At 46.6% G+C, this 12,483-nt stretch overlaps 1 protein-coding gene across 1 annotated transcript in view; it reads right to left on the bottom strand.

Annotated features, from left to right (window-relative positions):
• Positions 1–12,483, bottom strand: part of NEK10 (NIMA related kinase 10) — a 681,202-nt gene that overhangs the window by 180,200 nt on the left and 488,519 nt on the right. Inside the window, exon 29 of the mRNA XM_069212020.1 lies at positions 4,844–4,969. Within this exon, the coding sequence (XP_069068121.1) occupies positions 4,844–4,969 (126 nt within the window). The remainder of the gene's footprint in view (positions 1–4,843; positions 4,970–12,483) is intronic.

Below are 12,483 nucleotides of genomic sequence, written 5' to 3'. Positions count from 1 at the left end.
CTTTTTCTTGAGGCACGATGACCTTCCACAGACCAGCTGGGAATCTCGGAAGCAAACATTTGGAAACCCTTGGGTTACTATCTGTTATGTACTAATAAAGGAATAGTCCCTCCATTGAGGAGTCATCTTTTTTCTTTGGCGCAAATAAGCTAATAAAAATTCATCCACTTTTTTTTGTCAAAATCCCTACTCGATTTTCTTAAAAATCAGCACATTTTCCACTGTAATCTTAGTCCAGAACCCACACATAGAGAACTCACAACAAACCAGATGTCTGGAGAATTTTCAAATAATATCTTAACGAGACAAAATCTATTGATATCCTGAACAGGCACTTTGTCAAACTTGGTGGTTTTACCCAAGGAAAAGTGCTATTGCTGAATTATTTGTTCCATGAGAGTTATATATTTCCTGCCATTTATTTGTTCTATTTTATTTTAGAGTTTTTGACAGAGCGTTACTAGACCCTAAAGAGTGGCAAAGTGCTTTACAATAAAAGTAATAGGACATCTTCAAGTATCTTCTTTCTCCATACAGTAGTTGCTCAATTGCTACCAGGTCCTGGGCAGAGTCAGTGTCTTTTCCAGTGGGCCATGCCTGAGATGTGGTCTGCAAACTATCAAGGTTGTCTGCACTTCACCCTTTTTACAACAATAAGCTCTACGTTCATGCTACGTTTTGTCAAGTTGGGCTAATTTTGCTTTGTTCCACTGCCTCCTTCGTTGACAGCAACCCTGGACTTTAGATGCTTTGAGATCTCCACTGAGGCTGGAGGAAGAGGTGCTAGAGCCAGGGAGTCATCTCAAGTTACTCATGGTAGTGACTCTGTGAGATGCTAATGCATTCACATTTTCTCCTGCCAAGATCCTCTGTACTCAGAAGACTTCAATTATACAATAAAAAGAATAATGAGAAAACTAGGAAATACATGAACAAAGCTATCAACACCCTCGCAACTCCAAGCCCTAACAAAAGGATACACTAAGCCCTTACTAGCCATACTAAAAATATTGTTTTAGAAGTTAAATAACCCAACTCTCTAAGTACAAGATAGCATTTTTAAAATGATCAAGCATGGATTGATGCCACACAAAAACCAGGATGTCCTTGCTCAGCGGTAAGTGTGTCTAACATTACCAACTTCATTGAAAATCTGACAAATCCAAATGGACACCCTTCAACCATAAGGACACACTATCCTTCCTACAAGTTAGCCTTCACATATCCTTCATACTATGCCGAGAACACCATTTCACCAACACTGATGAAATACTGGGCTGTTGAGGTAGCTATTTTAATTCTTCAAATAGTTGATCCTTTCCTGGAAGAAGACGTGTTTCCATTTACACCACAATCTTGCCAGATGACACCACTACTGAAAAAACAAACTTAGTTCCTATAGATTCTCAGAATCTGTGACAGCCTCTATGCTACTGAACTGTTTTTAACCTGGATTCAGTTCCAGACGTAGCAAGGAAATAAACTCTACAAGTACCAAGTTAGCAACTGTAAGCTCTGGTTGATGAGGACATCTGTCTAGTATTGCTCACCTTCTCAGTGGTCTTTCATTGGGTTCAGCACGAGCCACCACTCACCACACCATTGCGCAGTCTAGGAATTAAGGAGTCAAGCCCTGAAATTGTTCTCATCCTTCCTTTTTTTTCTCTGGATCACAATTCATGAAAGTAGAATAATATAGATCTCTCCTCCTCAAAGACAGTAGCCAAAGAAATACATTTCTTTTTTTCAAGTGGAGAATCCAATGCATCTAGACTTTCCACTTCCGTCTACAGGTACCAATTATATTGCCACAACTACATCAAGAGAGGCAATAGGTGGTGGCTTACTCAGAAAAGGCAGAGTGCAATCCAGTGCTTAATTTGCACCAGTGTTTCCCAATGTTCACCACAGCACTTATTTCTTGATACCTGCACATATTCATGACTGCCCACAACATCGAGGTGCTGTCTGACTGTTTTTAAACATCAGCAGGTGAACTTATATTGCAAATTGGATAACAATGCTAGGATCTTCAGTGGGAAGCAATGGAACAGGCATTTGGCAATGATGTTGGGGACAGCATGTGGTGAAAGCTGCAGTGGGGCCTCCTGAGAGATGATATGGGCCCTGCAACTTATTTTTCCACAAATTAAGCACTGAAGCTTAACAATATCCACTGGCAAAGGTCTTTGCCTTGATGTTCTTAACAGAAGCAGACATCTGTCATTCACCCTCCACGGGGAGTCTATGAAATTGTCACACTGAGATTCCAGAGCGGTTTAGGTGTAACTGGTGTGGATGAACAGGAGGAGGAGGAGGAGGAGGAGCTAATTGTACCGTTATTACCTGTACCTCTGCCCTCTTCATTATGAAAGAGTAGTCGATGAGGTTGCTTATGGAGTCTACAAAAGTGGTTGCTCCACCCAAAAAGTGTGACACTGTGGGTGTAAAATGCTTGTCGGGGAAGTCAAATTCAGGGCTGTGGTGGCAGCATAACTCTGCTTGAATATCTCCAGGATTCTACCTGTCTTCTCCTCAAACAGCTTTTGATAATGCAATGGCATCTCAAGGAGAGGGCCACAGATACTGCTAAGTCCACTGCATGCCCTCACCCAGGCTTGGAGTCTGAAGCCATCTGCATGGCCTGTACCACTGCGACCATGCCGTCCTCCACTGGACCCATGGAGCAGCTCTGCATTTCCTGGTAGGCTGGAATTTTCCAAACAGCCATCATCCACATCCACCTGCCCAAGCATAAGAGTATCTTGTGAACAGACAGACAGCATTCCTAATCCTTACAGCCAGGCAACCTGGCACAACCGAATGCAAGGAGCACTGCAACTCTGTAATGAGGTGCCACTCAAACTTGTTTTGTTTCAGGTACGAAGATAAAGCTTGCACCACCAAGCTTTCAGGTATTGGATGGGCTGATAAATAAGCAAGGTCTTTGGGGGCTGGTCTGTGCCTCCTGGAAGAAGTCCATGAAACTATAGAAACTGACTGAGGCTTTTCCTAGACATCACAAATTGCCTCACTGAGATCTTCATTAAAAGGCAAATGGCCTCTGAAGTCTGTTCCTCTGAAAGGACTTCAGTGAAAGGAGTAGAAGTCAGGCGATCTGAATTAAGGGGAGTCATCAGTGTTTCCGCAGTTTTATTAACTATGGAAGAGAAGAGAGCCTGCTCATCTGTAGTGTAAATGCCCAGGAGAAGACATTCTGTCTTTGGAGGTCTTTGTAAAGACCAGTGTAATAACTGGGAAGCAGATTGTCCACTCCCCGGTCTTTGTCCTACAGAGTGACTCCTGTCTGCACAAGTGACTCAGGCTCAAGGGCCAAGCACGTGTCCTCACTGGCTGAGTTCTTGTACTACCTGCATTAGAAGGAAGGACATGATCAAGAAGCAGGGTGTCTGAAATGACCATAAACTGGCACCAGAAGAGAGGCTTTCATAGAGGGCCCTGATTGTCACTGCTTGTATGGGAGCTCTGCACATATTATCCGCAGAGGTCACAGATGGAAATCCCACCATCCCACTCAGTTTGACATTCTGAAAAGGAAAATTGAGGAAGCAATAACAAATCTACATTGAATAGGGAGACACATGCTGGCTGGTTTGTGAGTTTGTTATTTGAAGTAAAGAGATGTTTTCTTTTTAAGCACAGGGACAATCCAGACTGGCATTATAAAATATTGTACTACTATCTTAAAAATAAGCAATATAATGGGAGACCTAAAGGAGATCTTTTCCCCCGTAGTACTGGAAAGAAGCGATCAGCCATTTAAATTCTGTAGAATTGGTCAGAATTACAGTTGTTAAATATATGTCACTTATTGATAATGAAGAAAAACTGTTATAGTAGAAGAAACTAAAAAGTTTAGTATAAAAAGTCAATTTAGACAGTATGGAAACTGAAGTAAGGCATAACTGCTAATGTCGATTAGCATGTTTTAATTCCACACATCTAGGTCTACCTTGATTAGGTGCTTTGTTACTGGCTTAAATAACATTAACGTATGTGAGGTATTGACAAAACTCGCAAAATGAGTAGCTGTTCCCATTCATTCTTTTGAGACCCGCCATTTGACCTAGCATAAGCTCTGTCGCTGAACTATTGTTTTTATAAACACAGACATGGGCTCGTGGTCAGTGGGCTTCATCCACTGGTCTTTTAAATTGCCATTCCCACTCTGCCTCTGCCTACTACAGCACAGATGCAGGGCAGTGGGATAAGCCAACATCACCCATTGGTTCTCTTCATTCTAGTGTCTTCAAAGTCTTTGCACACTGTTTACATCCAAGAGTTCCTTTTCTCTTCGGCGACAAAGGTGCTTCAAAATGTGGCTTTAATTTATTCTTTATCTCTAAATGACTGCTACTTATGTTGCCTGTATTTCGGGTGATTTATCATACATCTTCTTTTGAAAGTTACTGTTAATAAATGTGTAAGCGGCATTGTAACATTGTAGCTGCCCGTGGTTTGAGTGCTGGTTTAGGTCCTTATTTATTCTCGACTCCTTCACAAAAAATAACAATAAAATGCATGGCGCAACTGAAAGGCATGGTTTGAAAAAATAATAGTAAAACTGTCACAACAGTGAATGTTTTTAGTTTACATTTTTACTGCAAGCATATTGAGGTCAGGTTTGGGTGGCAGAATGTTTTTTTCCTTTTTATTTCTGTGGCATATGCTGGACCTCCACTAACAATTTGAACTAGTGGTACATGATAAAAGTTAGCTAAGAAGAATCTAATTTGAAACTGGTATTAATTATCACTACTGTTGATTTTTGTTAGAATTAACAACAATAGGAGTACTGGGCTACAAAGATGAAATTGTGTACCTGTCACAGGGCTTCTTGTTGATCCGTTCTTTGACAGGGGGCCTTGACCTTGAGTTGACATATCTGGCCTTGAAAGAGGGTGTGATGGTTTTCTTTCACGTGGCAAACGAGGAGAGGAGCTGGGACCTGTCAAACATGTTCATTGGTCAGCAATGAGGTTTCAAATCTAATTACATGCAGCTTTTAATATACTGTATCACTTTTACAAAAACAGGCAACATTAGTGGCCTCCATGAGGCAGACAGTCTACAACCAACTTCTTCCTTCTGATGAACCGTGTACATGGTGCTATATAATTTGTCCAGGCTTCAAAAGCTGGATTGCTATTATCTTAAATGATGGAATGTTTTCTGTTCATTCTCACAGTGCAAGATGGCACCACTTACACCACAGAGTGTCGTGATGGAATTGTTTTTTTTCGCCCAGGGTTTATGACAAATAGTTTATAAATAGTGCCACTCTGCTTCAAAGCCAAGATACGTTTTACAGCAGTGGTTCCCAACCTTTTGATTTCTGTGGACTCCCACTTTAACATTGATGGAACTCAGGGACCCTCACTGAATCATCATGGGAATCCGGGGACCCCCGCCTGAGTCATTACTGGAAGCTGAGGACCTAATTTGTCAATATTTGTTCATATTTTTTAATTTTCTATTCTCTCGCGGACCCCCTGAGAAGGCTTCGCGGACCCCCAGGGTCCCCGGACCACAGGTTGGGAACCACTGTTTTACAGCATACACATATATTCAAAGGTGGCAGATAAACAATAAAGAATATGCAGAAGGATCACACTATATCAGAACCAAAGTTCCCAAAAGTCAGTAACTTTTTAAAAATTATAATGGATAGTGTTGCCACTGCAGATTTTCCTTCAATACCTAAGAATTTGGACGGAGCTCCCCGGGGAAGCCTGAACGCATCTCATTAACTAAATATGTGGTGAATCACCAATCTTTCAAACAAGTCGTGAGTCTTGGCATTTAGGTCAACCCCCTAATATTTTGTTAAAGTGTGGAAAGAAGACCAAGTTGCCATTCTGCAAATCTCCTGCAGAGGCACCTCCCTCATGACAGCAACGATCACAGCACTGGCTCTTCAGGATTCAGCCACAATTCTTTCAGTCAGATTGCTACTGGTTGCCTCACAGCACTCCATAATACCCATTTTATCCATCTGGAGATAAACTGTTTCATCATAGTCATAGCTTGGGAAACACAGACTTCAGAAGTTAACCTTTCAACTGTTTGAGGCAGAGGAAAGAAGACTAGCAACTGGGTGACTGTAGGAAGCTGGCCTGGTGTGTGGTGGGTACCTATGGTACTTACACCTTATACCAGATATCCCCTATTAGTGTAGAGTAGGCAGTGTCTAGAAGCCAGGCTCTCTAGAGGAAGCTGTGGATGAGCAGCCAAGGCGTACCTAGGAGACATGCAAAGCTCATGCGATACCACTGTAGTCACACAGCACTTACACACATGAAAGAAAACCCTCAGTGTTACAAAAATAAAGGTAATTTATTTTTGGGACAAATCACCACAAAAATACTACAAGTGTAACCCACCATTAGGAGGTAAGTAATAAACTAAATATATACACTCACAATCAGAAATGGGCATAGAAAAGGTTAGAAAACAGTGCAAATAGCATTAACCAATAGTGTTCCTTGAGGGAGCACAAACCATATACTAAACAAATGGACTGCAAATAAGGTGCCCCCACCTGGGTAAGTAAAATGTGTAGAGGTGAGCTGGGGGATACTAAAAGACCACAGAGGTAAGTAATACAGTACCCCCCAGCAACCAGGAATCTGGAGTAAATCACTGGATTTTCCCATAAGCACCCAAAAGGAGGAAAAGAAGAAAAAGAAGACACCCAGACAAGACTGCAAGAAAACCATTGGTGGATTCCTGAAGAAAGAAGACCTGTGGAGAGAGGGGACCAAGTCTAAGGGTCACAGTGGAGTCCAGGAGGAATAGAAGTTACTACCGACAGTGATGAAGAACAGGTCAGCACTGCAGCCCTGGAGCCGGAGAAGAGTTCCTGATGAATGCAGATGATGTCCCACACTGGAAGAAAGATTGCAGATGGGTGTCGGAGCAGGAATTCCACCAACAAGCCTTGGCAAAGGCAAACTCGCAGTTAGTGGAAAAGTGGTGCTGCCAGGGACCAGCAAGGCCCTGGAGGATCCAAGCCAGAAGGGGGAGTCACAGGGTACCCTCAGCATCGCAGAGTCCACAGGAGCAGAGGCAGCCCCCGCAGGAGTCCCACAGGATGGGGACAAAAGAGTTGCAGAAGAAGCCTAGGCAGCACTACAGAAGAGCATCCCACGCCGCTGCAGAATAATGTAGGAGGCAGTGTTTTGCCAGATGGAGTGCTATGGGCTGGAGCTAAAGTTGACTGAACATCCCTTGGAGGAGACGCAAACAAGCCTTAGGCAGCTGCAAGAGACATGGTGCTCAAGGGTACTGTCCTGCGTGGGAAGGCAAAGGCTTACCTCCACCAAAGTTAGACAGCTGGCAGAAAGGACTAAAAGGACTACTCCGGACCACCACCCGTGATGCAGGATCCACGCAGCTCAAGATGCGGGGAGATTCACACAGCCAGTCGTCGCTTGTTGTAGCTGCCTGCGGTTGCAGTGGAGTGACTCCTTCACTACAAGGGAGATTCCTTCTTCTTCTTCTGCAGGCTGAAGAGCTGCAGTCTCCTGAGGACGCACGGCCGGGGAAGTGTTGCAAAGCTGGCAGGAGATGCGGAAACAAAGTTGCAGAACAGTCTTCTTCGTTGTAGGTGCGATTGTCGGTTCCTAGAGGGTCAAGTCACGGTTCCTGTGGCCAGAACTCGAAGTAGAGGTTGCAGAGGAGTCCTGCTGGAATCTTGCAAGCCGAATCTGAGGGCCCACCTAAGAGAGAGACCCTAAATAGCCCTGAAAGGTGTATTGGTCACCGAACCAGGTAAGCACCTCTCAGGAGGGGGCTCTGACGTCACCTGCCTGGTCTGGCCACTCAGATGCTCCCAGAATTCACTGCCAACCTTGAAAACAAGATGGCAGAACCCAGGGACCCTCTGGAAGAGCTCTGGCCACCACCCCTGGGGTGGTGAAGGACAGGGGAGTGGTCACTCCCCTTTCCATTGTCCATTTTCATGCCAGAGCAGGGACTGGGGGTCCCTGAACTGGTATGGACTGGTTTATGCATGGAGGGCACCAAAGCAAACCAGTGGCTTGAGGAGGCTACCCCTCCCAAGCCAGTCACACCTATTTCCAAAGGGAGAGGGTGTTACGTCCCTCTCCCAAAGGAAATCCTTTGTTCTGCCTTCCTGGGCTTGATCAGAGCATGCAGCAGGAGGGCAGAAACCCATCTGAGGGGTGGCATCAGCTGGGCTGCCCGGAAAACCCTGTAAGACTGGTGGTAGCAATTCTGGGGGTCCTCTAAGGAGCCCCCAGAGTGCATGGAATGATACTTCCAATACTTGCAACAGTATTGGGGTATGAGTCCGACATGTTTAATACCAAACATGCCCAGGTTCAGAGTTACCATTATGTAGCTGGACATAGGTAGTGACCTATGTTCAGTACACTCGTCAAATGACGTCCCCGTACTCACAAAGTCCAGGAAAAGGGATCTGGAGTTTGAGGGAGCACCCCTGCTAGTGCAGGGGTGCACTCACACACAGGTATCTGCAGCCTGCCCTTGGGCGGAGGGGGTCTACCATAGGGGTGACTTATAGTGACCTGGTGTAGTGACCTGTAGTGAGAACGGGTGGACGCACCTGTTTCACGCAGACTGCAATGGCAGGCCTGCAGAACCCTTTGCATGGCCTCCCAATTGGTGGCAGAATAACTGCTGCAGCCCATAGGGATCCCCTGGAACCCAAATGCCCTGGGTACTTGGGTACCATATACTAGGGACTTACACAGGGGACCAGTATGACAATTGTGGGAAGCGAAAGGTACAATTTAGAGGAGAGAGCAAAACTACTGGGGTCCTGGTTAGCAGGATCTCAGCAGACACAGTCAAACATACTGACAACAGGCAGAAAATGGGGGTAATCATGCCAAGAAAGAGGGTACTTTCCTGCAGTGAACTAATTTAAGTGACGTGTGATCAAAACATTAACCAAGAAAGATGGCTGTACCCGCAAACTTATTTTGTTTTTTGATAAAGCTGAGTGTGGTAGGTCTGCAGATAAGTCATGCAACTTATTGTCTATTGCTGTTACCTCAAGAAAATCACTGTTTAGGGTCATGGTTTCCTCATCACAACTATGTAAGTGCATAAGTGCTTGAGCCATCAATTAAACAAATACTAAAACGAAATCCTAATGTGAAGTAATATAAGCTACATGTGTCTTCTGGATGACACACCCCTTCAGTAATGTGAAACTTCAGAAAACTTCAAAAAGGGAAGATACATTTGCTTTCTTCGGAAAAACTGAAATAGCTACCCCCTAATCCCTAACAGCTGCAACCTGTTAAACCATTTTTAAAGTGTGCAACAAAAACTCAGTATTGTTCAATAAGAAGCAGTGAGCATATTGAGAAGTCTCTAGTTACACAATATACAACACACCATCTAGCTTGCAGATGTCCACTCAGTTGGCATTCATCATGATATCTAACAACTCTCCTGATAAGTTCTACCAATACATTTTAATCTTTTACATGTCAAACATGCAGCTGCAGACTGATTGGACCATGGATCAGGATGTATGTATGTATGTATGTATAGAGTATTTGTAAAGCGCCTTCCGGCCCGAAGGCATCGAAACGATGACTAAGGTGAGACTGTGCAAACTCTGCAGGAAAGAAGAATCAGGGTCGAGACTTATCGTTTAAAAAGCCAAGTCTTGACCCGTTTCCTGAAAGTGAGGTAGTTGTGCTCTCTCCTAAGTTCCAAAGGGAGTAAATTCCAATTCTTTGCAGCTGCGATAGTGAAGGCTTTATCACCCCACTTCACCTTCTTGGTGCGGGGGACTTGAATTTGATGGGTGCTGGCAGAACGCAGCAGTCTTTCAAGTCTGTACCACTGTCATTTGGACGTCAGATACTTGGGTCCGATCCCATAGGTGGCTTTATGGGTGATACAGAGAGTTTTAAAAGTGATCCGTTGGGCTACCGGGAGCTAGTGTAAATGTTTAACGCTATCCTTAGCAGAAGCCGATCGTGGAAGGTTTAATAGCATTCTGGCAGCTGTGTTCTGCATCAGCTGCAGTTTATTAAGGGATCTTTGTCAAGATTGAGCAAAAGGGCGTTACCGTAATTGTAGGAAGTTGGCTCTGTATGCACTATTTCATAGTAAGAAATAGCATGCACAGAGTCCAAGGGTTCCCCTTAGAGGTAAGATAGTGGCAAAAAGAGATCATTCTAATGCTCTATTTTGTGGTAGTGTGGTCGAGCAGTAGGCTTATCAGAGGGTAGTGTTAAGCATTTGTTGTACACACACAGGCAATAAATGAGGAACACACACTCAGAGACAATTCCAGGCCAATAGGTTTTTGTATAGAAAAATATATTTTCTTAGTTTATTTTAAGAACCACAGGTTCAAGATTTACAAACAATACTTTAAATGAAAGGTACTTCACATAGGAACTTTAGGAACTTTGAATTAGCAAAATAGCATATACAGTTTTCACACAAATGGCATATAGCTATTTTAAAACTAGTGCAATTTTCAACAGTTCCTGGGGGAGGTAAGTGTTTGTTAGTTTTGCAGGTAAGTAAACCACCTACGGGGTTCAAAGTTGGGTCCAATGTAGCCCACCATTGAGGGTCCAGGGTAACCCCAAAGTTACCACACCAGCAGCTCAGGGCCGGTCAGGTGCAGAGGTCAAAGTGGTGCCCAAAACACATAGGCCCTCATTCTGACCTTGGCGGGCGGCGGAGGCCGCCCGCCAAAGTCCCGCCGTCAGGTTACCGTTCCGCGGTCGAAAGACCGCGGCGGTCATTCTGACATTCCCGCTGGGCTGGCGGGCGGCCGCCTTCAGGCCGCCCGCCAGCCCAGCGGGAAAGAGGCTTCCACGATGAAGCCGGCTCGGAATCGAGCCGGCGGAGTGAAAGCTGTGCGACGGGTGCAGTTGCACCCGTCGCGTATTTCACTGTCTGCGCAGCAGACAGTGAAATACATTTAGGGGCCCTCTTACGGGGGCCCCTGCAGTGCCCATGCCAGTGGCATGGGCACTGCAGGGGCCCCCAGGGGCCCCGCGACCCCCCCCTACCGCCATCCGGTTCCCGGCGGGCGGACAGCCGGGAACTGGATGGCGGTAGGGGGGGTCGGAATCCCCTCGGCGGCGCAGCTAGCTGCGCCGCCTTGGAGGATTCCAATGGGCGGCGGTACACTGGCGGGTGACCGCCAGTGTTGCCGGTCCGACCGCGGCTTTACCGCCGCGGTCGGAATGCCCATTGGAGCACCGCCGGCCTGTCGGCGGTGCTCCCGCGGTCCTCCAACCCGGCGGTCATGGACCGCCAGGGTTGGAATGACCACCATAGACTTCAATGGAGAAGGGGTTGCCCCGGTTCCAGTCTGCCAGCAGGTAAGTACCTGCGTCTTCGGAGGGCAGACCAGGGGGGGTTTGTAGGGCACCGAGGGGGGACACAAGTCAGCACAAAAGGTACACCCTCAGCGGCACGGGGGCGGCCGGGTGCAGTGTGCAAACAGGCGTCGGGTTCGCAATAGGTTTCAATGGGAGACCAAGGGGTCTCTTCAGCGATGCAGGCAGGCAAGGGGGGGGCTCCTCGGGGTAGCCACCACCTGGGCATGGGAGAGGGCCACCTGGAGGTCGCTCCTGCACTGGAGGTCGGATCCTTCAGGTCCTGGGGGCTGCGGATGCAGTGCCTTTACCAGGTGTCGGGTCCTTGAAGCAGGCAGTCGCGGTCAGGGGGAGCCTTGGGATTCCCTCTGCAGGCGTCGCTGTGGGGGCTCAGGGGGGGTCAACTCTGGCTACTCATGGTCTCGTAGTCGCTGGGGAGTCCACCCTGTGGTGTTTGTTCTCCACAAGTCGAGCCGGGGGCGTCGGTTGCAGAGTGCAAAGTCTCACGCTTCCGGCGGGAAACGTGTGTTGTTTCAAAGTTGCTTCTTTGTTGCAAAGTTGCAGTCTTTGTGGAACAGAGCCGCTGTCCTCAGGGGTTCTTGGTCCTTCTAGATGCAGGGCAGTCCTCTGAGGCTTCAGAGGTCGCTGGTCCCTGTGGAACGCGTCGCTGGAGCAGTGTCTTTTGAAGTGGGGAGACAGGTCGGTAAAGCTGTGGCCAAAGCAGTTGGTGTCTCCGTCTTCTCTGCAGGACTTCAGGTCAGCAGTCCTTCTTCGTCTTAGGTTGCAGGAATCTATCTTGCTGTGTTCTGGGAGCCCCTAAATACTAAATTTAGGGGTGTGTTTAGGTCTGGGGGGGGTTAGTGGCCAATGGCTACTAGCCCTGAGGGTGGCTACACCCTCTTTGTGCCTCCTCCCTGAAGGGAGGGGGGCACACTCCTATCCATATTGGGGGAATCCTCCATCTACAAGATGGAGGATTTCTAAAAGTCAGAGTCACCTCAGCTCAGGACACCTTAGGGGCTATCCTGACTGGCCAGTGACTCCTCCTTGTTTTTCTCATTATCTCCTCCGGCCTTGCCGCCAAAAGTGGGGCCGTGGCCGGAGGGGGCGGGCA

The sequence above is a fragment of the Pleurodeles waltl genome, chromosome 10, assembly GCF_031143425.1.
Source record: "Pleurodeles waltl isolate 20211129_DDA chromosome 10, aPleWal1.hap1.20221129, whole genome shotgun sequence".
Taxonomy (NCBI): domain Eukaryota; kingdom Metazoa; phylum Chordata; class Amphibia; order Caudata; family Salamandridae; genus Pleurodeles; species Pleurodeles waltl.
Note: the sequence above shows the minus strand (reverse complement) of the source record. Positions and strands in the feature narration are given on the sequence as shown.